Below are 26,472 nucleotides of genomic sequence, written 5' to 3' on the forward strand. Positions count from 1 at the left end.
ATAACAGTTTGTGGGGTTCTAATATCTTCAAAGTCATACCCACTTTTGGAGGGTAGGACAGCCTTTGAATGCTCATTGCAGCCTGGCCTGTAGATGGGAACAGTAGATTTGCTCAACGTGGGACTGAATTGGGGTCCCTAAGGCTCTCAGTTTGTCTGTTTAAAAATAAGGGGTTTAAAGTAAATAGTCTAAGTTATTCTCCAGTTCTAACACTCTAGCATGTTCTATGATTTCACACCCTGAGACAGCGTGGTTGGGAGGGCACTGATTTAGATGAGATTTGGCTCAGCTGAAGAGCAGGTCATCAGACCTGCCAGTCCCTACCCCTTTCTAAGCCATCCACCTCCTCCTTCCTCTGGCTTGTTCTGGCAAGGCTGTCCAGTGAGAGGGAAGTTCTGGGTCAAGATTAGGTGTTGGGTGGGGTCAAACTTGAGAGCTAGAGGGAAGTGCGCTGAAGAGAGAGAGGAAGCCTCTCTGGACCAATGGGGTCAGGATGAGGGAAGCTTCCTTCAGAGGAGATGATGAGGTGGGTGCGGCTGTTGCCATTTCTGAAACCAAGAAAGTTGAGGCTGTGGGGTTAGGCCCCAAGCCCTTCTGTGATCCCTTACTGATGTGGGACATCCAGCCAACAATTATGTAATGATTGTATTTGGAACTGCTGAAATGCCTTTGAATCCAAGGGTTTCTAACACTTTGAGATGCAGAAATGTATTCCCTTTGAGGACCCAGATAAGCAAGGGAGGCAGCATTGCCCCCACTACACAGATAGAGTAAACCAAGGCCCACCACAGACAGTCTGGAAGACTACTCATGGGACAGCTCCTAGGAGTGCTTTGTTTTCAGCTACAGGCTCATCCTTATATGTACTTATTATGATCACAATGGAATGGACTGGGGCCAAGTTCAGGTTTGGGCTCCTTAAGCCATTTAATTAAATTGTGGGTGGGAGAAGTTATTCTCTTTGTAATTTTTATTTTTCTTTAGGGTGAGGCTGTGAAAGTTTAAAAGGCCAATTCTGAGGCCCAGGACAGAAAGGCCTGGATTGAGGGTGGTTCCATTTCTCTTATGAGCTGAATGATTCTAATTTCCTCCTTTCAGATGCTCCTCGACTGGTAGAGTCCCCCCGGAACATGGCGGTGGAGATGGGGAAGAATACTATCCTGGCATGCCGCACAGAGGGGAGCCCTAGCATGAGAGTCACCTGGGCCCGGGCAGATGGAAAACCAGTGCCAGCCCACGCCACGGAGGGTGGCCGGGCCAGACAACAGGAGGCAGGGGTGCTGTTCCTGGACAGTAAGAGAATTTAGAACAGGTTTCCTAACCTTTTTGGTGTCATGGGCCCTTTGGGAAGTCTGGTGAAGCTCATGGGCCCCTCCTAAGGCTAATGTTTATAAATGTATAAAATAAAACACATGGGATAACGAATGAAACTAATTATATGAAAAGACAGTTATCCCAATGTTACAAAAACAAATTCATGGACCACTGTTTTAGGACAAGCTCAAGATTCCTATTTGTGTCTCAAGATAACAGGAAATCTAGTTCCCAGATCCCAATCTCCCACTCTTAGCTGGACTTCATGATATACCATCAAGAGTCCAGAAGAATATAGGGAGCGTGGTAGGGGAAAAACTGTATAAACAGAAACATACACACACACAAATAATAATAACGATTAATATTATATAGACTCGCTAGGTGCCCAGTACTGTGCTAAGTACTTATTATTTATTATTTCATTTGAGCCATACAACAACCCTGGGAAGTAGGTTCTATTATCATCTTTATTTGCATAGATAGCTATCAGAAACATGTTGGCTGAATCTATAGCAGTATACTCTGAGGTGGGAAAAAGAATAATAGTGTGTATTTGAACTAGAGGGATACAGATTGTATTGTTTCTTATTTCTCTTTAGATTGGGAACTCTTTGAGGGCAGGGCTTCATTCTTAACTACTTTGTATGACTTCTATCCCATCTCCTCCATCAGCATTTAGTAGGATGCTCAGCATTCTGTAGGATTTCATAGATTTATTATTATTCAATCATTTCCGTTCTGTTTGAACTGGAGAAGAGACATTTTCTTGGCAAAGATACCGGAATGTTTTGCCATTTCCTTCTTCAGCTCATTTTACAAGTTGAGAAACTGAGGCAAATAGGGTTAAGTGACTTGCCCAGGGTCACCCAGCTAATTAATGCCTGAGACCAGATTTGAACCCAGGTCTTCTTGAATTCAGACCTGATACTTAGTAGTATCTGATACCATCTAGTTTCTCCTTAAAAGACATACATAAGACTTAAGAACTGAATGAATATGAATGTTAAATACTATAAGTCTTTTGTAAAAAAGGGTCTTACTTGAAAAACACCTACTTTAGAAATGAGCAGGACCAGGAGATCATTATATACTTCAACAACAATACTATATGATGATCAATTCTGATGGACCTGGCCATCTTCAGCAATGAGATGAACCAAATCAGTTCCAATGGAGCAGTAATGAATTGAACCAGCTACACCCAGTGAAAGAACTCAAGGAAATGAGTATGAACCACTACATAGAATTCCCAATCCCTCTATTTTTGTCCGCCTGCATTTTTTATTTCCTTCATAGGTTAATTGTACACTATTTCAAAGTCCGATTCTTTTTGTACGGCAAAATAACTGTATGGACATGGATACATATATTGTATTTAACAAATACTTTAACATATTTAATATGTATTGGTCTACCTGCCATCTAGGGGAGAGTGTGGGGGGAAGGAGGAGAAAAATTAGAACAAAAGGTTTTGCAAATGTCAATGCTGAAAAATTACCCATGCATATATCTTGTAAATAAAAAGCTACAATAAAAAAAAGAAAAAAGAAAAAACACCAACTCTAAACACCATTTTATTACCTCTTGCTATGAAAAATGAACATTCCTTTTATGTTATTTCTAACTTTTGCGGGTTTTGGTTTTGTTTTGTTTTGTTCTGCCATCTTGCTTCATTTCAGGCTCCCATTTTACCCAGCTCAGGCATGTGTCTGTGATGGGGCTCTGTGGAAGTGTTTCTTCTAACACAGGGTGAGGGTATATGTTAGCACCCATAGAGAGTAACCCAGAAGGCTTTTCTGTATAGCCCTCTTATCCTTGGTCAGTCTCTCCCATCACAGAGTTGGAGGGTTGGAAGGGACCTCAGTGATCATCCAGCCTAAGCCATACATGATGGGAATCTCTCCGTGAGATAGACCAATAAGGAGACCCTTAGCCTCTGCTCAAGGCCTCCTATGAGGGGGAACCTATCCCATCTCTCAAGACCCATTTTATTTTTGGATAGCTCTCATTGTTAGGAAGCTTTTCCTGATATCAAACCTAAATTTGCCTCTTTGGGATGTACACTTATTGCTCCTGTTTCTACCTTTTGGAACCAAACAGAACGAGTCTTATTCTTATTTACCATGAGAACCCAATAAACACTTCAAGATGCTTCCTTGAGTCTTCTCTTTCCCAGACTATACATTTCCATGTCTTTAAACTGATCCTCCTGTGTCATAGCCTCAAGGCTCTTCATTATCCTGATTCCCTTCCTCTGGGCACCCACCAGCTTATCAATGTCCTTTCCTAAGCTCTGGGATACTATGCTCCAGATGTGATGTGGGAAAAAAAAAACAGAAGAGAATGGTGAGCACCTCCTTCCTAGGGAATAGTCCAATTGTTCATTTGGCCATTCTTGACCATCCAAGGCCTGCTAGGCACAATGGGATTTGTCACCTTAACTATGGGGGTTTCTACCTCATCTTGCTGACTCCTGCTAAGCTTGTAGGTCAGTACAACCTCCAGATCTTTTTCAGAAAAACTCCTGGGAAGTTAAATGGTGCAATAAGCCCTCAGATGCTTATTGTGTGACTCTGGGCAAGTCACTTAACCTGCCTGCTTCAGATGAGAAGAATATTAGCACCTACTTCCCAGGATTGTTGTGAGAATCAAATGAGATTTTAGTAAAGTGTTTAGTACAGTCCTGGCATATAGTAGATTTTAATCAATTATTATTTCCTTCCTTCCTTCTTTTCTTTTTTCTTCCTTCTCTCTCCCCCTCATTTTCTTCTTTTTCTTTGTTCTTTCCTTTCTCCTTCCCTCTCTCCCTTCCTATCTTCCTCTCTCTCTCCTTTGTCTTTTCCCTCTCTTTTTTCCTTTTTGCTTCTTCTTTCTCTTCTTTCCTTTTCTTTTCCCTTTTCTTTCTTCCTTTTTTCCCTCTTTCACTTCCTTCTTTTCTGCCTCCCCCCACTCTATCTCTTCCCTTTCCTCTCTCCCTTCCTTTTCCCTTCCCTTTTTCTCCTTTTCTATATAATGATCTATTCCCCCATAACTAAGGATCATTTATCTGGTAAGATTAGGAATTTTATGTGTTATTATTTAAAATGGCTTTCTTCCCTTTCAGATGTGACTCCAGAAGACCAGGGACTGTACATCTGTGAAGCTCATAATGCTTTTGGCAAGGTCCAGGCAGAGGTCCAGCTCACAGTCATTGGACATGGTTTGCTTTAAGAGAATTATTTTGAGGGGAGTGGGGACTATGTTTTCCTGAGCTAAAGCACTTCCATGGATAAACTCAGTCATCCTCTGGGCACATGAGTGGGGCAGTTTTCTTCTCCTTTGTCCTGGGGACAGATGTGCAACCTGCTGATTAATAAGGATTCTGGAAGAATATACATGGATGTGGATGAAAATATTTAAGGACACATTCCATGTCCTTGTTACCTGGGAACAATCCCTAAGTCCAGTTTGACAATTTGGGCACCTCCATGCTGATGTATCTGGAATTTCTAGAAGTGAAGGATGGGTGGTTTGGAGGAGTAGAGATTCAGGGTGTAAATCTGGAACCCTTGATGGCATCTACAGGGAAAGTCAGTGACAGTTCTGCTGATAGGTTGAATGAAACTAATGTAATGGGTGCCTTCCCTTGTCCCACAGAGCCACCTCAGATTGCCAGCAGTGCTTCCTTGGTACGAGTCCTGGAGGGGCAGCCTGCCTCCCTGCCTTGTGTCATCCTGGCTGGGAAGCCTTTTCCTCAGCGGCACTGGCTGAAGAATGGCCAAGCTGTGAGTACTTGGGCAGTGCTCTAGCTTGTGGGAGGAGGAAAGCCTCTGGCTAAAGGGGTTCCAGAATAGGGAGGAGTAGTCAGGATTGGTCTGTTACTGATCTTTTCTGTTATCAAGTGCAACTTTCTTTGAACTATCCCCTCTACTGCTGTCTACCATCCTCCTGTTCTTAGGGGAATATACATCATCTCTTCCAATTAGGTGGAAAACTCCTGTGGGCAGAGACTACGGCCTCTGCTTATTTTATATCTCTGGGAGATACATATCAGGTGCTTTTTAAATATCTACTAATTTAACTCTTTCCTCTCTTCTTCTTGGAGTTATTGAATTTAGAGCTAGAAGGGATTATAATCAATCAACAAGCATTTATTAAGGGTCTACAATATTCTAGACTCTAGGGACATGAAGACAGAAATGAAGCAGTCATTGCCCTCAGAGAACTTATATTCTATCACAGAAAACAACATATACCTATAACACATATAACATATAAATCTATATTTATTTATAAAATAGAAATGTAAAGTAATTTTGCAAGGGAGACACTAGCACCAGGATTGGTAGTAGGGAAGTGGGATAGGTCTCATGGAGGAAGTGGCACTCCAGCTATGTTTTGAAGGAAACTGGATCCTAAGAGGCGGAAATAAGGAAGGAGTGCATAGTAGATATGGGAGAATAGCCTGTGTAAAGGCTTCACACTGTCAGTGAGTGACCCAACAGACTAGACTAGGCTAACTGAAGTAAGTGGCAGAGCAGCTCTGTATGCTGGTGCTTATCCCCATCAGCCACTGCTGAACGGTCATTACTCCGTCCGAAGTGACGGCAGCTTCCACATCGACCGAGCCTTGCCAGAGGATGCGGGGAGGTATAGCTGCATGGTCACCAATGCAGCAGGTTCTCAGCGCCAGGACATTGAACTGGCTGTCCAAGGTGAGTTCTGGGGTGGAGGCTAGAGGGTGGGCCAGGACCAGAGCTGCCCAGGATGCACAATGAGAGCCTCTTTTAGTAGTCTGGTGGTTTTGTGCAGTCAGTGCAGCCCCAAAAGGAGGGGTTGGGTTGAGGAGAATCCCCGCTGTTCCTGACAATGCCCCCTCACTACTAGTGCTACTTCTGTCAACTGGCAAGATGGATAAGCAGCCACTGCCATCTTTTTCTGATGCCAAGGGGCCACAAAAGTAACATATGGCTTCATGATGCTATCCTCAGTGTCTGAGTATTATTCTCAGGACATAGGCTGACCAGCTCTCCATTCGTAGACTTTGAAACGTGGTTTGCTTGATCTTGTGAGACAGCTAAACAGTGAGTGGATGCAGGGGGCTGAACTCGGGACCAGGGAAATCTCAATTAGAATCCTGTCTCATACCATCAAGGACAGTGGATAGAATTCCAGGTCTGGAATCAGGAAGACCTGATTCCAGCCTCAGATACTTCCTAGCTGTGTGACCCTAAGTCACTTAACTCTGCTTCAATATCCTCCTCTATAAAATGGGCTAGAAAAGGAAATGGAAAACCACTCCAAGTATCTTTGCCAAGAAAACCCCAAATAGAGTCACAAAGAGTAGAAAACCAGTGAACAACTCAGACCAGTACTAGCTCTGTGATTCCAATTGTTGTCTAGCCATTTTGGTTGTGAAGCAAGGTAGAAGTTTAATTTAAAAAATTCCAGCTTTCTGTTGTCACTGGTAGGGGCAGTTCTGATCACATTTGAAGAAGTTTTGATAAGCAAGGTCAGAGATATTACTATCTGGGAATGATGCTGGAACTGAAGTGTCCCACAACTATAATTGTCCTCTCTTTTTAAAGTGTTGCCCAGCATCCAGCCTGCTGCCTCCCACTATGTCACCAGTGAGGGTATTCCTGTCTCTCTTCCCTGTGTCTCAAGGGGAGTTCCCACTCCTACCATAACCTGGAGGAAGGTAGGTGGGAATCTGTTTACATTACATAGTGAGAAAAGATCAGAAGTCCTAAACCAGGGAACTGTAATAATACCTCTTGATATATTTACAGTGACCAAATGAGTGACAAGTCAACTAGATAACTAAGTCATGCAATAGATAGAACACTAAGCCTGGAGGCAAGAAGATCTGAATTTAAATCCAGTCTCAGGCACTTAATAGCAGAATCTCATTGGACAAGTCACTTAATCTGTTTACCTCAGTTTCTTCAACTGTAAAATGGGATAATAATACTACCAACCTCCCAAGATTGTTATGAGGATCAAATAAGATAATGATTGAAAGGCACTTAGCATAGTGCCTGGCACACAGTAAATGCTATATAAAAGTTAGTTATTATTGTCACAATCTCTCTGGTCTCAGTTTTCTTTTCTAGAAAGGGATAGAGTTATACAAAATGGTTGCTGAGCTTCTTCTTAGCTCTAAATCCTACATTTAAATTCAACACAATGCAACAGGCATTTTTTAGATGTCAGTTACCTGCCAGGCATTGTGCTAAGTGATATTTGGACAAAGACAAAGACAGAGAATCCCTGCCCTCAAGAAACTTGCATTCGATTAAATGGGAGAGAGGGAGGACGCTCACTGTGGTGTTCTGGGAAGTACAAGAAGTGCCAGGGGAATTGGGGGCTCCATTTCCCAACATGATGCTGATACTATTGATTCCTTTTGCTTTTAGGAAACAAATGCCTTGTCCTCCCGGGATTCTCATTATCAAGTACTCAAGGAAGGCACCCTGTATATCCCTCAGCCAACTGCCCAAGATTCAGGGACCTATGTTTGCACTGCTGCCAACTCATTGGGCATTTCCAGCCAGGAGATCCAGCTCTCTGTGAATAGTAAGTGATGGTGCTCTTCTGACTCTTGGAGGAGTAATGTATAGCATAGAGACTGATCTAGTGTGATAGTAGGAGTGTAGACAAGAAATTCCTCCCTGACTTGGACTTCCCTCTTAATCCTAAGATTCATGATCCCAAACCCCAGTGAGATACCTTTAAGGATTCTAAATTCTTATCTTTGGTAAAAACAAGTCTCCATAATATCCAGAGTCCCTAGTATCTGTACTAGGGACTGTGGAACTAGCTCTTGGGACTCTTGGGACTTGGGATATGGTTTGATCATAATGGGTGGGTATAACACTCTAACTCTATGAAAAACAAAATTACTATTTTCCCAATTGACCTAAAAACCAAATCTAACTATGAATTTTCAGTTGCTGAAATTTTAAAGAGGAGACATGATATTTGTACATTATGGGAGGAGACAAGATAGAAACTAGGATACTTCTTTTTGTTTCTCTTAGTAGTATAAATAATTCAGAATTCCCTAAATTTTTTTTTGTTTTTTTTTTTATTATAGCTTTTTATTTACAAGTTATATGCATGAGTAATTTTACAGCATTGACAATTGCCAAACCTTTTGTTCCAAATTTTCCCCTCCTTCCCCTCACCCCCTCCCCTAGATGGCAGGATGACCAATACATGTTAAATATATTAAAGTATAAATTAAATACAAAATAAGTTTACATGTCCAAACCATTATTTTGCTGTACAAAAGGAATCGGACTCTGAAATATTGTACAATTAGCCTGTGAAGGAAATTTTAAAAAATGCTGGCAGGCAAAAATATAGGGATTGGGAATTCAATGTAATGGTTCTTAGTCATCTCCCAGAGTTCTGTCGCTGGGCGTAGTTGCTTCAGTTCATTACTGCTCCATTGGAACTGATTTGGTTCATCTCATTGCTGAGGATGGCCAGGTCCATCAGAATTGATCATCATATAATATTGTTGTTGAAGTATATGATGATTTCCTGGTCCTGCTCATTTCACTCAGCATCAGTTCGTGTAAGTCTCTCCAGGCCTTTCTGAAATCATCCTGTTGGTCATTTCTTACTGAACAAAAATATTCCATAATACAGAATGCCCTAATTTGATCTCAGATGCACTAAGGGTATCTCCTTTAGCCATTTCAGCAATAATCTCTGTATCACACTAAAGTTTTCCTCCTTCGTGTTATGGTTCTCTAATTTCAAGTAACACTCGATATGACTAGATTCCCATGTAAATAGATTGTTCTTTAGAGTTTATACAAAAAAATCTCTGATGTTGCCATATTAGAAATTAGTAGGGATAATAATCCTTAGCTGGTTTTGGGATGAATTGGGAAAGATATAATTTGTTGCTAGAAACTCTACATGTACCCCATCACAAGAAATTTCTGGGACTATTGAATTTTACTCTTAAGAGCTCCTGTTTCCACAAGAACCACCCTGGGTTTATTCCTTCTCACCTGCACGATTTCTTCCTCAGTGTTATAAACACTCTGAAACTTTCTTCCACCATTAGCTAAACCCAGGATTATCACAAATGAGTCCCTCGACTCAGACAGACCAGTGACTATCACTGCCATGGCTGGGAAAGAGCTGACCCTCCTCTGTGAAGCCCAAGGTTCCCCAACCCCACTGGTCACTTGGACAAAGGATTCGCACTTCTTGCCACCCATTACAGACAGGTAACAACCAATCCTGTGACTTTGCAGGGTGAGGCAGCAGGGACATAGGAATGTTGGACTGGCACATCCAGCATGGCTAGTAACTAGTGCTTTGGTGAATTGGAAATTACTTGTGGGGGGAAAGAAGGTAAGGTTGGGGGCCTTGACCAAGAAAGTAGAATTTAAGGAAAGGATCATAAAGATAAATCCTGATTTCAAGAGAGAGAAGGTGTTTATGAATAACAAGAGAGCAAAGCACTTTCTTAGATAGCTCCAGAAATGTGGTTGATTTTTTTTGTAACATCTACTTATGAATTATCTATTTTAAAATTACTTCTTGTAAATATTTGATGTCAGGATAATTTCTTCCTTCTATTCCAGTCACCTTAAGCTATCTTGCTCTTGTTCTGTTGTTGTTCAGTCACTAAGTCATGTCTGACTCCTCGTGACCCCATTTGGTGTTTTCTTGGCATAGATAGTGGAGGGGTTTGCCATTTTCTTCCCCGGCTCATTTTACATATGAGAAAGCTGAGGCAAATAGGATGAAGTGAGTTGCCCAGAGGCACCCAACTAGTAAGTGTCTGAGGCCAGATTTGAACTCTAAGATGAGGCTTCCTGATTCCAGACTTGGCACTTCATCCCTGCCACCTCCTAGCTGCCCCAGCCACTAGATAATTTGTATCCTAGAGATTGCAAACGCATTCTCCCCCCAAGTCCTCAAAGATACCCTGTTTCAGTAACTCCATAATTCTGGTTAACTATTGCCATGTAAAACAACTTTGTTGCAAAATAGTACCTCATCCTCCATAAGATTTTTGTAAAGTACATGATGGAAAATATCTTTGGATTATCTGTAGTTTTGACTTATCCCTGCCAGTGTTGATGTAACTTCTTTATTGATGAATGAGATTTTAGGTTCTTCTTGTGGGGGTGGAGGAGGTGATTGAATAAAGCAAATTGATGCCGATAATCTGCCGTCCTTGCTCTGGGTTACTGCCCTCTTTACCCATCCATTCCTCGTCACTGGCACCCAGGTCTGTGGTTTTTCTCAGAATCAAAAATGTTCCCTGCCTAGACCTCCAGAAGCCTCATCTTTGTATGTTCTTGATTCTTTCAACAAAGTTTGGCCTGGCTTTTCGGCTCTGGGGGGTGGATTTGGGGGGGGACAGCATTTCTCTGGCTGTGAAGAGTCACTTGTTGATCCTTTGGCTTAGTGATTGAGGGGGCCGGAAAGGGTCAATGACCTCTCTGGGGAAAGGCTATAGCTCCAGCATGATGATATCAGTCACTGGCAAGGCCTTTGAAAGAAACCAGACAGAAGGGGTTGCAGTGGTCCTGCCAGCCCTCCCGCTTCCTCGATCATTTGAACATCTGTCTCTCTGGAACATCTGCTTTCAAGGGCCTTTCCAATGCTTTGAGCCTGAGCACATACACTCCTGAAAACAGCTGGGGGTCTGCCTGCCAGCTTACATGCGGGGGAGGGGTGGGAGGGAACATCATACTTTTTTTTTCTGCTCACTATCCCCCACCCCCCAAACACATCTGGCTTTTAGTACATTCTTAGCTAGTGGTGTCATTGAAACTCCAAGGTAGCTGGCAGGGTTGGGAAGGGGTAGCTTACGCACAACTGGGAAATGATGGGAGTGGGGAAGGAGATGTGCCCACCCTTGTCCCCAAAGGAGGCTCCCCTTTACTCAGAGCTCCTTGCTAATGTCTTCAGCTGGACAAGTAGTGAGGCCAGAACACTCTTTTAATGGCCTGTTATTGAGTGGACCTGAAACATGGAACCAACAATCAAAATTGTTCATTCCTCCTCCTAATGAATTAATAGATCTGCTGGGAATCGTAAAATTGGTGTAGACAACTTTTGCAAGGTCCATCCTGTTCCTTCCTCCTTCCCCCTCCACCTCTGGCATATTTAGTTTGTCTTTCTTGGTTCATTGAGTTTTGCCCAGATAAAGAAAACAATTCTTTTCCCCTTTTCCAGCCTAGAACATATTTCTTATCTGATGAATAACCTCTCACATTAATACTGTGCTTCACACAGCACTTTCCCATCTATTCTCTCATCCCTTTCATGGTTTTTCATTTTGTTTCATTCAAAGGTACTTAAATCTTATGCATTTCTTTCCTTTTCACTGAACAAAGCAATACTTTCCCAAACATGAAATTGATTGTAAATTGGCTTCATATGAACACAGTAGACTCAAATTTTCCTTGTTTTTTCCATCCCTCATTTCTCCCTCCTTGTTCCCCTCTCCCAGTGATGTGCCTTACCCTGTTGGCCAATTCTTCTGATTCTTTGACACAAAGTTTTGGCAGATCTGCTGTCCCAGTAAGATCTTGAGGCTTCACTCTTCCCCTTCCCCTTTTAATACAGTCACATCAGCATTTTCTTTTGTTATGGCTTGCCCACTCTTTTATCCTTTAGAATTTCAGCCAGCTGGCTTCAAGATGCTTTTGCTATGGCACATTTAAAAGACCAGATGTAGCTATGTCTCCTCCCACTGTGGGCAGGTGCCATCTTTCTGAATTTCTTTTAAAAACCTGGAGATGGAGCACATAGTCTTATCTGCACTCCAGAAAGGAGGAAATAGACACATGGAAAGGTAGAACAAATTCCGTTAAGTCAGATAGCTACTTAGCTGTTCCTTGTTTATATTTCCCTGTAAGTTACCTTCCCTATGTTTCTCTCCTTCTTTCATATTCTTCCCCGTCTCTAAAAAAAAAAAAATAAAAATAAAAATAAAAAAAAAAAAACCTTTTCTAAAGTTTATTATGTTGTTCAGTCGTTTTCAGTTAGGTCCGACTCCTTGTGACCCTATTTGGGGTTTTCTTGGCAAAAATTCTGGAGTGGTTTGCCAGTTTCTTCTCCAGCTCATTTTACAGATGTGGAAACTAAGGCAAATAAGGTTAAGTTTCTTGTCCAGAGTCACACAACTAGTAAGTGTCTGAGACCAGATTTGAACCTGGGCAGATGAATCTTCCTGACTTCAGGTTTGGCACTCTATCCACATGATTACTTAGCTGCCCCAGATCATTATGCACAACTTCATTAATTTGCTCTATTAAGTTAGCTATTGGAGTCTTCCAAGAAATCCATTTTATTCCATTCAAGTGAGGATTGCAATCTAATTAGGGGAGGAAAAGGAAAGAAGAAATGTCTAAGCTGTTGACTCAAAATTCAAGTATCAGAAAGTTTTTATAAAGCATCTCTCCTCTGTCCTGCTATTGTGTGTGCTAAGGGAGAAACTTAAATGGCAATCCCTCCTTTGAGAATGCCCACTACAATGAGAAAACAATATGCAGTCCTGTGCAGAGTAGCTACCATTTATATGAAGGCTTAAGATTGCAAAGCATCTTACATTACTTATTACATTTGATCTTTCAATAGTCCTATGACAGTGCAGTTATCACTCTCATTTTACAAATGAAGAAATTGAGACTAAGAGATTTAATGCCTCATCTTGGGTCATCCTGCTGGCACATGTCTGAGGTAGGATTTGGGTCTTCTTGACTCCAAGTCTAGCAGCCAGCATGGATGCCACCTGGTTGCCTCTACTTCTTGTCTCAGATCTGCCACTAACAGGACTGTGTAAACTACTGACCCTCTCTAGACCTCAGTCTCCTCCTCTGGGGAGACTGGATTAGATCTTCTTTAAGTGTCATCTACCCCCGATGATCTGGGATTCCAACTTTCAGACAATAGGATGCAGATGATATATTCCTTCTCATGGCATGGAAGTGACCCTGCCTTTCTGAAAGTTATGACAGCTAAGCTCAGGACCCAAAAGGCCCTCCCAAGCTGGAAAGGCTTTGAAGATAGATTTAAAAACAGACTTGATGACTGGTTTGTCACCAGGTTAGTCTCATGGGGCTGCCACCAAAACTCACAGTGGCCATCTACCAAGATACCATATGTGTTGTAACTCATTGGTATAACCATGGCTCCAAGAAGTCTTAAATGTTTGAAATAAGGTTTAGACCATTGGAAGTTGCCCTGAAAACACTTGGCTCCCAGAAGGTGATGTGGCCGTGGACTGAACGATCAGATGGGAAGACTTCACAGAAGAGATGAGCTTTCTGAGAGGCACAGAGTGAGGTTGATGGCTGTGCTATGTAGGATTTGGCATTTTCCAGCTCAGAAGTCAGCCTGCAAATTTCTCTGACACAGGGTTAGTTAAATGATCCCTGTAGTGTGACAGGAAGAACCCCGGACTGGGAATGAGGGAGGGGGAGGGTCAGCAGGGATGGGTTCTAGTATTGCCAGAAGCTAGCTGTGTGACTTGGGTAGGCACTTTCTTCTTTGAGGTCTCAGTGTCCTCAAATGTCAGATTGGGGGGGGGGGTTGGACCAGATGATCTTGAAGATTCCTTCCAGCTCTTCTATTGTGTGACTCTGTGCCTGGGATCCTGGGATGCTGGGATGAATTGCTGTTACCAAGAGACAGTGTTTGTTTGTAATGTGGATGTGGGGCCACACAGCTGTGAGGGCTCCTGGCTCCCATCCTTGCTCCCTGTTCATCCCAGCCAAATTTCCAAACATAGCCAAGCCCAAGGCGATCCAAATGGGGCGGGAGGGGAGTTGTCGGTGAGGGTGGTGAGAGAACACAGAGGAAGGATCATGTCCCTCTTTTCCTGCCTCTGGCTTTTTCCTCTGCCTGGGTACCACTTGGGGGATAGTAGGGCAGGGCAGAGCTCTAGGTATCAGTATGTACCCTGCTTTCCTCAGGAGAATGTTATGGTCACCAGTTGGGGAGAGCTCCAGTTCTAGGACAAGAGCAAGGGTGATCAAAGTTCCCCAGTAAGGAAAGTAAGGGAGCAGTATGATGGCGCATATGAGGGGCAGAGACGTAAAGAGGGGAAAGGAATACAAAAGAAGCTAGTCTTGCTGGCTTTCACATTTCATGTCTTGCCAAGTGTTCTCAGGGCCAGCCGTTAGCAAGCATTTGTTGAGCCATCTACACTGCACAGAGTGCTTGGAGGCATGTTGAGGAAAACCTGTTGGTGATGGATGATGGGTAAAAAACACTCTGCCTTTTTTTAGAGTTCAGTCTTTCCTGGAAGATGAATTAACAGCCCTAGCTTTGATAAAGTAATGTGGCCCTCTACAAATCTCTTATGTTTTAAAAAAAATCTTTTTGACAAATAGTTTAACTTCCTTGGGTAGCCTTTATGAGATTTCTCATCACAAGCTAGATTTCTAAGATTCATTCGAGCTTTAAAATTCAATTTTGTTGTCTTCTGCTTTCTACTCTAAGACCAATGGGTGGTAAACCTCAGCTCAGCATGAGTTGAAGTTAGGCAAAATTGCTAACAATTAAAGGTATCCCAAAATGGAATGGACAGCCTTGGGAAAAAGATAATGAACTCTCTGTCATTAAACATATTCAATCGGAAGCTGGATAATCATTTTTTATTTTTGTTGTACAGGAGATAGATAGATGAGATAACTCTCCAGGTTCTTTAATTCTAATATGATAGTCAACATTTGGTCTCTTCCCAGAAGGGGAAATTGAGGCAATTCCAGGTCCCTCGAATAATACTAAAGGTAAAGGTGGACATAAGCTACATGACCCTGCATATAATTCAGTAATCACAATGAATGGGCAGGCATTCACACCATCCCCCTCAGACTTCCTAGGTATTTGCCCTAAGAACAATCTGGTGGACAGAGCTTAAAAAGGCTGATTCCTTTAAGCAACAGGTTGGCATTGTTTGTCTGGGCTCAGATTTGGGTTTTGAAAACAGATCAATGAGCAGCTACATGGGAAGTTTTGAAGAAGAATCACAGAGTTAGCAGAGACCTTGGAAATCATTTAGATATAGATCTGATATTGTAGAATGTAAGCTTATGTGAACAATTACTTATTAAATGCTTGTTGCATTAAATCTAATGGACCTTAGAACGTGAAGGTGAGAATGTAAGTTCTTTTTGTTTGTTTTTTAAAGGCACTTGGGGGTAAGTGAATTAACCACTCTGAGTTAGCCAAGTGTTAAATGTCTGAGGCCAGCTTTGAATTTGGATCTCTCTGACTCCAGGGCTGGAACTCTATGTACTACACCATGTAGCGGCCCTGTATGTAAGTTCTTTTTTGTTTCAGACAGAGACCATCTAACTCAGCTTCCTCATTTTACAAAGAGCTAGAAAGTAAAAATGACTTGCCCAAGAGGTGACCAGGTGGTCCAGTGAGTAGAACTCTAGATGGAATCAGGAAGGCCTAAATTCACTTTCAGCCTCAGATACTTCTTAGCTTTTGGATTCTGGTCAAAGCATTTACTATCACCCTCAGTTTTCTGTAAAAAGTAACAATAATATTTACCTTTCAGGATTAAGTAGACACTTAAATGCTTGTCTATCCCCCTTCCTCAAGTTCACACGCAATATCAAGACGAGAAGCCAGATTTCCTAATTTCTGAGCCTGTGTTCTTTGTACTACATCATTCAGATTGGGGGAGAAAACTTGTCTTTGAAAGACAAATGTGTCACTTTTCACCAGGGTGTGCTCAGGACCCTTGCCCAGGCATATTTAAGTGCACTAAATGAAGCCAGTTATGGTTGTGGCTCTTTGCCATGCAGCTTCAACACTTGCAAATTGTCAGTCCTCTGCAAAGGGGATGATATGCTTTTTCTGGCTTAGAGGGTGTCATTCATGTGGTTGATTTCACACTGAGTAATCTTGGAATTTTCTCCTCCCAACCTTCATTCCTGATTTTTGGGGGTTAGAGAGTGGAAGCAATTTTTAGAATCAGGGTCTTTGATTAGGGTAGCTCATTGAAGAGCCTTGTGGCTTTTGCTCCTGGTCAAAGATTTGCTGACTGTGCCTGGTTTGACTCCCTTATTCAACCTCCAGAAAAAAAAATTATAGGGTTCCTTCTTAGGGTTTTTATTTTCTTACCAGGAGGAATGGCCTCATCCTCTGGTCTCTGCAAATCTACTTCCCTAAAGATGAGATGTGTGTGGAATTGCTAAGGGGCAGCATCAGTCTGTAGCACCACCGAGGGCCTATGGTACCAAACAGTTGTATGATAACTTTGTGTCTCTTCCTATGTACTTGCATCTCCATCAGTGGCTGGTCTTTGATACACCATGGATATGACTCACCACTGTTATGCTGTTCAGCTTCTGTCTCTCAGCAAGTTTTCATTATGTGTCTGTTGTTCAATCCTGTGCTTGGCACTGAAGAGGGAGACAAGGAGGCATGATACCCAATCCCGTTGGGGAGGCAAGACACACTCTTGAAACTATTACAAATACCTGTCGATCTGTTGTTTGATGTAGACACTCAAGTTCTCAGGAACTCTGGACAAGGGAAAAATCCATGTAAGATCAGAATGGTTAGGGGAGGCTTTGTGCAGAAGGTAGGAGTTGAGCTGGGATTTGAACGATAAGTCCAATTTAGATAGAAAGGACGAGAAAGATCACTTAATATGGTGGGAACTCTTTGGGCAAATGAATAGACCCAATAAAAATACCTTTGGATTCGGATGCAGAGGACGAGGGTTCAGGTTTCTTTTTTGTGACTTATTATCAGTGAGATCATACATAAGTCACTTGGAGAGAGGTTTGGAGATTAGATGATCTGATCTTTAATGTTCTCCTCCAACATTAAATCTTTGCTCCTATGACTACTATAATGTTTCTGGATCAGAGAATGCAGGATGGGGAGCTGTGAGAGAGAAGGTGTGATACAGAATTCCACCAATTCATGTCCATAAGCACTTATTTAGAGCCTATTATATTTGAGGCACTGATGATAGTACATTTATAGAGAGTTTGGCAATTTACAAAGTGATAACTAACTACCATCCAAGGTAGGTAGACCAAATGATGAATCTGTTTTACATCTAAGGAAACTGAGGCTCAGAAAACTTAAATGACTTACCAAGAGTCATCCATCATATAGTAATTTTTTTGGTGGGGGGGTTAAGTGGTTTGCCCATTATCACACAGCTAGTAAATGTCAAATGTTCTGAGACCAGTTCTCAGGTCCTCCTGATTCCAAGGCCAGTGCTCCATCCGCTGTTCAACCTAGTTTTCCTATCAGCTAGTAATTTTCAGCATCAGAATTCAAACCCAGATTTTTTATTTGAAGTTTAGTGTTTTTTTTCTAGTCTCCTATACTGTTTCTCAGATGGGGATGGGGCTAGCATAGGTGGCTGGTGTTCTAAATCATGATGCCCTGAGTCTCTCTGGAGAGTGTCTCTTTAGCCTCAGAGTCACACAGCATGGTCTCTAATTGAGCTTCCTGTGTGGTAGGAACATCCCAAAGGCATTGGGATGTGGCTGATACATGGGGGATCTGGTATAGATGTGGCTTTGGTGTATCTGTACTTAGCCTCCCTGAGACTATGCTTGGCTGCGATTGTGCTGAGGAGCTCAGGAGTCAGGCTCTGATGAATGTCATAAACAGGAAATTCCCTTCGAACCTTTCAGTTTTCTCATCTGCTCTCTGCATATTGCCATCTGGCCCATTATTCTAGAGATGGAGTATGATCATTCTGATTACACGACAGCTTTGAAATAAGAAATGCTTCAACAGCAGCGGGCTGAGTTAGGAGGGGTTTTACATTTTCAGTTCCAACCTGCCTCTTCTCCAGCTTCAATTCCAGGATCTCAAATGCAGGGCCTGGTTCCCCTAGAGCAATCTTATCAAGTGACTGATAGAGCTACGATAGGCTACAGTGATAGAATCCTAGAATTCTACAATGTTAGGGCTGGATGTGGCCGTAGAATATAAAATTTTAGATTATTAACCAATCAAACATTTGTTAAATGTTGTTCCTATGTCCTTGATGTTGGGCTAAGTGCTGGGAATACAAAAAGAGACAAAGGTCAGTCCCTGACTTCAAGAAACTCACAATCTAATGGGGGAGACAAATATAGTTTATTGGAGCCAGAAATCCCTAACACAGAGTTTTAGAACATAAAATATTAAAAGTAGACATTTCCTTAGAACATAGAATTTTTTAAAATGGAAACAATTTAGGACCTAGAATTTTAGAACATAGATTGTTAGAACTAGAAGTTACCTTGGCTAAAATGTAAAATGTTAGCTCTGGAAGCAATTTAGAACACAAAATCCTAAAATGTTAAGTGCTGGACATTATCCTAAAACATATAAATTTAGAACACAGGGTGTTAAAGTTGAAAGGATCTTAGAACTAATCTAGTTCATGTTCTAATTCCCTTGGATTACAGAGAGGAATTAGAATTCCTTGAACTGGAGAGAGGAACTAACTAGGAAACTTAAATCATACACATAAGAAATTACTTCCCCACAGTTACATGGCTCATTAGTGGCTGGCTGGGACTTGAATTTATATCTCCCAACTCCCTAGATAGGAATATTTAAGTTAGAGGACAACCAGTGTTCTTTCTATTAATGCGTTCTACTTGCTTTAGACAGCCTCTTGCCATCATCTTTCTTTGGGCTTTGATGGTCTACTCCTGGCTTCCAAAGTCTGTTCATTCCTAGTTTTCCCAAAGTAATTGGGAGGAATGGTATGGAGAAGGAGCTTACTTGAGTCTGGGGCACTGACTAGGGTACAGGGCTTAGCCAGCAGGACTAAGGGCATTTCTAGGCAAAAGCAGAAAGTAACCATCTCTATTGTTTGGCTTCTGGGAAGGCTCTCCCATGTATGTGTAACCCTTGGTTCGTAGGGTGGCTTTTACTGGTGGAAGCTGATGTTCCAAGTTGAGCTTAAAGAGTTGGTGGAATCAGTGAGAATTAGAGAGAAAATATTATCTCTTCCTTCCTGCTCTTCTGGTTTTCAGCTTTGATGGAAAAGACCTCCTTTCAGGTCCCTGAAGAGAAAGACTCTGGGAAGAAGCCAACATATAGAGGAACTAGAAGTCTCTGTCATGTCCCTATTCCCAGTTTGCTTCACACTAGAGATTTTAAGGAATTTTCCCTTGGGTGAAATCTGGCACTCTTTCTTGGTTGAGCTGAGTTATCACGCTCACAGTTGAAGATTTCATTCACTCTGTATTGGCTGGTATATATTTTCACACATATAATTTTCTCTCATTTATGTTTGCAATCTGTTTGGATAAATGGATTTTTTTCTGTAAGGCAATTGGGGTGAAGTGACTTGCCTGGGGTCACATAGTCAGTAAGTATCAAGTGTCTTAGTCTGGATTTGAACTCAGGTCCTTCTGTCTCCAGAGCCAGTACTCTATTCACTGTGCCACCTATTTACCCCTGGATAAATGAATTTAGCAAACTAAATTTGCTATCTCTATTTATTGTAGAATTGGCAGTTGGTGGAAAGTCAAGGGGTGTGTGTGTGTGTGTGTGTGTGTGTGTGTGTGTGTGTGTAGTGTAGGGCTCTTCTTTCCTCTTAAGGAACAGTATTCAGGAATATAACTTGAACCTAAAAATTACTTCCCTTAGACTAACGATATTTAAAGGAGCAGAGAGAGATAATTCTAGCCTGATAGATAATTATATTTAGAGATATAATTCTATCTCCTCTCTGAGGACAGCAGAATGGCCACCCCCTGACTTCAACCTCCTGCTCCTACTTCTGGCAGGAACCAAAATCTTCCTTGGAGAAGGCTAGGAGAAAGAGATGCTAGAAAGACCTGTTCTTACCTCCCCATAAACCACATCTAGACAGACTCACGTGGGGCCACAGAATTACACAGGCCCAAACTCTCTCTTACATATAAAACAGTGGGTACTATTTCTACTGAAAATAGTTATTATTATTGTAATGAATGTTATTATATATAACATGCAGTATAGTATGTTATTATTATTAAATGGATACCACCATTTCAGTGGTGACCAACTTTTCATGACCTCATTTGGGGTTTTCTTGGCAGAGATAAGGGCATGCTTTGCCATTTCCTTCACATCTTACAGATGAGGCAAACATATTTAAGTGTCTTGTCCAGAGTTACACAGCTAGTAAGTATATGAAGTTACATTAGGTTTTCCTGACTCCAGGTCCAGAGCTCTATCCATTGGGCCATCTAGCTGCCTTCTGCCCCCTAGCTTTAGGTTGTAATAGAAAGCTGTGGGTTTTTTTTTTTATTGAAAATAATTTTAATGGTATATTTTACTTTTTTAAAGTATTTTCCCATCAGTTCTCTCATTCTCTAGCCTTCTGATCACCCTGTGAGAGGAGGCCATGATCTCAAATTTAGAACTGAAAGGAACATGAGAAAGCAAACCCTCTTATTTTTAAAGTTTTGAAAATTCTGAACATAAATATCTAAAAAAGGGCATTTCCACGTACAGCAAAACACAAAAATTTCTGATTCACGCCACTTGGTTTCCCCCTAAAAAAGTATATAGCAAATTCTGTTTCTTTTAAAACTGTCCTGCTTGTCTGTGTTTCCTTGTGGACATACTTCTGTTCTCTTCTTTATATTTATTTATTTATTTATTTTGCTGAGGCAGTTGGGGTTAAGTGATTTGCCCAGAGTCACACAGTTACGGAAGTGTTAAGTATCTGAGACCAGATACTTGTGTCCCAAACCATTTCATTCTAAAGATGGGAAAACTGAGGCCTGCAGCAGTTGTGACTTATCCAAGAAAACACTGGGAAAAAAAATAAAAGTGCCAGGCTTTGAAACCAGGTTCTTTGATTCCAAATTCACCATATTGGAATCATGAAATCTTAGAGCTTCACTTAGAAGTCATATAGTCTAACACTTCATTCAGTAAAGGAATTCTTTCTAATAGTAGCCTTGAAAAGTGATCACCAAGGCTCTCCTTGAACATTCCCAATAGGGTTGTTCCCAAGGTTCTTTCCTGCGTCCGCTTTTTGTTTCCTTCTAAGCTGTCTTATCTGGTGATCTCGTTAATTCCATGGATTCATGAATCTCTATGCAAATATTCTCCAAATCTATATAGCCAGTCTTAATCTCTCTCCCAAGTTCTCACATCAACAATCGTTTCTTAGACATCTCAAATAGCATGTCCTATAGTTATCCCAAAATCAAAACAGAATTCTGACTTTCTCTTTAAATCCTGTTTTCTGAACAATAGTAGTATTGTTGAGGGCATCATCACTTTTCCAGTCACCCAGGCTTATAACCTATCAACACCTACCTTAGCTCCTCATTCACACTTTTCCTACATGGCCAATCTGTGGAAAATTTTTACCACTTCTATCTTCACAATATCATAAATATATCTATGTGTTTATGGATACTTTTTGGTTGTTACTGTTCAGTCTTTTCAGTTATGTCTGACTCTGTGATCCCATTTTTGGGGGTTTCTTGGCAAAGATATTGGAGTGGTTCGCCATTTCCTTAGCTTGTTTTACAGATGAGGAAACTGAGGCAAATAGGGTTAAGTGACTTGTGCAGGGTTATACCATTTCCCCTCCCTCTTTGTCTGTCTGTCTGTCTGTCTGTCTGTCTCTCTCTCTCTCTCTCTCTCTCTCTCTCCTCCTTCTCTGTCTCTATCTGTCTGTGTTTTTGTCTCTTTCTCTTTCTGGCTCTCTCTGGCTCTGTCTGTGGTCTCTGTCTCTCTGTCTTGGTCTCAATCTCTGTTTTGGTCTCTGTCTCTCTCCCTCTCTCTCTTTTGCCTCTCACAGTCATCAGCCTAGGACAAGCCTTCTTCATTTGCTGTTTAGATTTGGCAATAATTTGCTTGAGTGGTTTCCCTGTCTCAAATCTCTTCCTGTTCCAAACCATCTTCCACTCAGCTGCCTGTGATTTTCCTAAAGGATAGTCTGGCTACAGTACTGCCCTGTTCAATGTATAGCAGTGGCTTTCTGTTACCTCCAGGATCAATAACAAACTCTCTGGCATTTAAAGCCCTTTACAACCTGGATTTTTCCTAACTTTCCAACCTTCTTATACTTTGCTCTCCTCCATTCACTTTTCAGTGTAGTTACTCTGGCTTTCTTGCTGTTCTTCACATGCGACAACCCAGCTTCTTCACCTCTGCCTCCTACATAACTGGGTCTCCTTCCAGACTCAGCTCAAATTCTGGCCTGCAAAAAAGCCTTTCCCAGTAGTCTTCCCTATCCCTGCCATAGTGTCTTTCTAAGATTATCTTCCTTCTACTATATGAATGTTGGGGTAACTAGGTGACCAAATGGATAGAGAGCTGGGCCTGGAGTTAGGAAGACTCATCTTCCTAAGTTCAAAATTGGCTTAGATTCTTAGTAGTTGTATGACCCTGGGCAAGTCATTTAACCCTATTTGCCTCAGTTTCCTCACCTGTAAAATTAGTTGGAGAAAGAAATAACAAATCACTCCAGTATCTTTGCCAAGAAAACCCCAAATGGGGTTATGAAGAGTCAGATACAATTGAACACCAAAAACACTGTAATTGCATATGTCCATAGTTATTTGCATGTGTTCTCCTCTACTTTATTGTGAGCTGGTTGAGGGCAGGAGCTATGTTTTTGTATTTCTCTGTAAACCCCAGTACTTAGTATAATAATTGTCACATAGGGAAGGTTTTAATAAATGCTTGTTGACCGAACAATCTTCTTCCCCAAATAACCGAATCCTTTGCTCACCAACTCTAAAGGACTTTTATAAATCTTATATTGAGTTGAAGTCTAACCATATGAGTTTCCTTTAGATGGGGAAGACCTGGAGAGTTTATATGATTTATCTAGGACCACCCAGCTAAATCAGCACTAGAGCTGGCATTAAGACCCAAGTCTCCTAACTTCTCATTCTTTCCACTAGATATCACTCCCTTTACATAGGTAGCAGACCAAAGTGAGCCAAAGTGCACTAGAATCTTGATGCCCTTCCTTATTTCCCTCAACCCCCATCAGAGACAGTTTTCTCCCCATTCCCAGTTCTCCACTTGGGGAAGGCCAGAAGATGGGGTCTGGGATGATTTCATGTCTGTCTGTGGAAACCCCCAAGGAAAGGCAGAAGCTTTTCTTGTACATAATTGGTCCTGGCTGGGAGGGACTGAAGCTGTCAACTCTTTGCAGGCTGGGTCACAGGGGCACCTCCCTGGACAGGGGTTTGGAACCACTTTTGAGAAAAATATGGTTTTCCATTCCCAACAACAAGGGAAGCTTCCAGAGAAGCCAAAGAAGGGACTTCAATTCAAAAAGTATTTATTAAGCATTCTTCATGTTCAAGGCACTGTGCTAAGTGTTAGGGATATAATTAATAAAAAGGAAAGCAAGTCTCTTCCCTCAAGGAACTTACATTCTAGATACAAAATGTAAATAGATAAATGAATACAAGTAGATGTGAGAAAGTAAAAAATGCTAGTAACTGTAGAGAGGCTTCCCATAAGGGGTGGTACTTAAGCAGAATCCTGAGGGGATTCTGAGAGGTAGAGAGGAGGAAAGACATGGAAAACAGCTCCAGCAAAAATATAGAGGCAGGAATTTAAACTCCAATTTAAATCCTTATAACAGTGCCTGTTATTAAGTGGGCAACTCCTTTGCCTGCTTCTTCATTAAACTATAAACTTCCTTTGGAGCAGGGATTTTTTTTCTCTTTATTTCCCCAATGCTTAGCACAATGCCTGGCGTATAGTAGATATTTAATAAATGCTGTTTGCTAATTATTATACAATTCAGCTATACAGTAAGGGCCCTTGAGGGCAGGAACTCTCTCTTTTTGTATGCCCAAATGTGCCTGGCACATAGTAGGTGTTTTATAAATGTTTACTGAATGAATGAAAATAAAAAGTTTCTATCCTTTAAAAGCTTTCATGGAGGGTAGGAGATGGGGACAAGTATATACAGAATAAGTTAGTCAGACCACACTGGGAGAGTTATGTTCATTTCAGGCCATCACAGTTTAAGAAAGACATGGATGAGCTGAAGAACATTCAGAAATGGACAACTTAGTTGGTGTGGAGTCCTGAATCGATGGTTGAAGGAGCATGGAGAAGAGAAGCCTTGAGGACACATGATATACCTTAACTCATTTAGGACTGTCATATGGAAGAAGCATTACATTTGTTCTGTTTAACTATGAGGGCAGAATTGCAAGCGATAAATAGGTAGACATTGCAAAGGGTTTGATATCAGGAAAATTTTTCTAATAATTAAAACTGTGCAAAAGTCAATTGAACTGTCTCAAGAGATAGTGGTTTTCTCCTCCTTGAAGGCCTTCAGACAGAAGTTGGAAGACTACTTTATATTTTATAGTGAGAATTCCTTGAAGATATTGGTTAGAGTAGAGGTCAGTTGAGGTCCTTTCTAACTTTCAAGTTCTATGATTCTTATGATTTTCTAAATAGAAATGTCAGGAGTAGGAGAGAGAACATTAGCAATCAAGAAAAATCTTTTACAGGAGGGAATGCTTGAACTGAGTCTTTGAGGGAGCCAGGATTCCAAGGGGCAGGGATGAGGAGGGAGACCAGAACAGACTTGAGAGACAGACAATGCAAAGTCATGGAGCTGAGAGATGGAATGTGGACAGGGACTAAGAGTGGGCCAGTTTGGCTGGAGCTTGGAGTACGTGCGGGGGAGTAATGTGTAATAAGCCTGGAAAGGTAGATTGAAGCCAGACTGTAAAGGGTTTTAAAAGCCAAATTGAGGACTTTGTATTTTATCTTAGAGGAGCTAGAAAGTCACAAGAGTATTTTCAGCAGGGAAGTGAAATGATCATTGTATGTTGGAACTAGGACTTTGGCAGCTGTGTGAGGAATGGATCGGAGAGGGGAGAGGTTGGATGTAGGGAGATCAATCAGGACACTTACAATAGTACCAAAAGCAATGATGAAGTCCTTAACTGGGTGGTGACTGTGTATGCAAAGAGAAGGGGTCAGATGCATGAGATTTCACGAAAATTAAATGGCTAGAACTTGATAAATCATTGGATACATGGGATGAGGAACAAGGGAAAGTTGATAATAATTCCAAGATTGGAATCCTAGGTGGCTGGAAGGCTGGGACAGTAATAGGAAGGTGAAGAGGAAGTTAAATTAACTCTGTGTTAATCAAAACTATGAAATCGAGATAGGGATGCCATTGAGGTTATATATGTTGGGAAAGCAGGATCATTAATCACCAGCCAGTCAGTAAGCACTAATTAAGCATTTGTTAGGTTCCAGGTATTATATGAATTTCTGAGGATAAAAAAGACAAACTTAGTCCTTGCCCTCAAGAAGTTAGCATGCTGTTGGGGAAGACAATATGCACTAATGATAGCGGAGTCAACTTAAGTGCTTCATAGGCACTCTCAAAGTATAAGGAAACGTGGTGGAAGGTTTTTAGAATGTGTTATATAGATCAGGGCTTCTTAAACTGTTTCTACTTGTGACCACTTTTCACCTGAGAAAGTTTTACATTATATATAGGTATAAAAAACAGGTATGCAAATCAAACATTTACTGATAATAAATCATAGTTTTGCAACTCCCACATTCGGTTATGAGATCCTATAAGGGGTTGTGAAGTTTAAGAATTTTAAGAAACTTGGGGTATATCTTTTATAGAGGGTTAATGGGATGATATGGACAGGAATGACAGAATGAAAAATACTCAAAGGGTTGAAATTTACATTACTTTAGGGAATACTTGTACCAATGAGATTATGAAACCATTGGCCCAGTGAACAAACATACTTTGTACCAAATCCTGTGTTGGGATCCATTAGTGAGATAAAAATCCAGAAAAGCCTAAGACATGGCCTCTACTTGCAAAGAGCAGGGAAAAAAGACACCCATTAACAACTTAACATAGCCTGTCTGAGATTGTGAAGCTAATTAAGAGAAGAAGCATGGTGTAGTAGATCGTATCCTGGACTTGGAATCAGGAAAACCAGGGTTTAAATCCTGTTTCCAACACTTACTAGCTGTGACTCAGTATTAATCACTTAAACTCTCTCAGCCTCTTACTTTCTTCATGTATAAAATTAGAGAGAATGGGATGACCTTCTAGTTCTAAATGAAGATCATAGCTATAGAACTAGGAAGGAACTTGGAGATCATCTAGTCCAACCCCCTCATTTTAAAGATAAGGAAACTGAGTATTCAATGTCATACAGG

General features: G+C 41.3%; 1 protein-coding gene across 7 annotated transcripts in view; it reads left to right on the plus strand.

Annotated features, from left to right (window-relative positions):
- Window positions 1-26,472, plus strand: part of HMCN2 (hemicentin 2) — a 186,421-nt gene that overhangs the window by 60,149 nt on the left and 99,800 nt on the right. For all 7 annotated transcript variants that reach the window (XM_031954837.1, XM_031954836.1, XM_031954834.1 and 4 more), the window contains exons 17-23: window positions 1,099-1,293; window positions 4,421-4,516; window positions 4,954-5,081; window positions 5,867-6,011; window positions 6,885-6,997; window positions 7,716-7,875; window positions 9,383-9,548. In XM_031954837.1, coding sequence (XP_031810697.1) covers window positions 1,099-1,293; window positions 4,421-4,516; window positions 4,954-5,081; window positions 5,867-6,011; window positions 6,885-6,997; window positions 7,716-7,875; window positions 9,383-9,548 — 1,003 coding nt within the window. The remainder of the gene's footprint in view (window positions 1-1,098; window positions 1,294-4,420; window positions 4,517-4,953; window positions 5,082-5,866; window positions 6,012-6,884; window positions 6,998-7,715; window positions 7,876-9,382; window positions 9,549-26,472) is intronic.

Source organism: Sarcophilus harrisii, chromosome 2 (assembly GCF_902635505.1).
Source record: "Sarcophilus harrisii chromosome 2, mSarHar1.11, whole genome shotgun sequence".
NCBI lineage: Eukaryota > Metazoa > Chordata > Mammalia > Dasyuromorphia > Dasyuridae > Sarcophilus > Sarcophilus harrisii.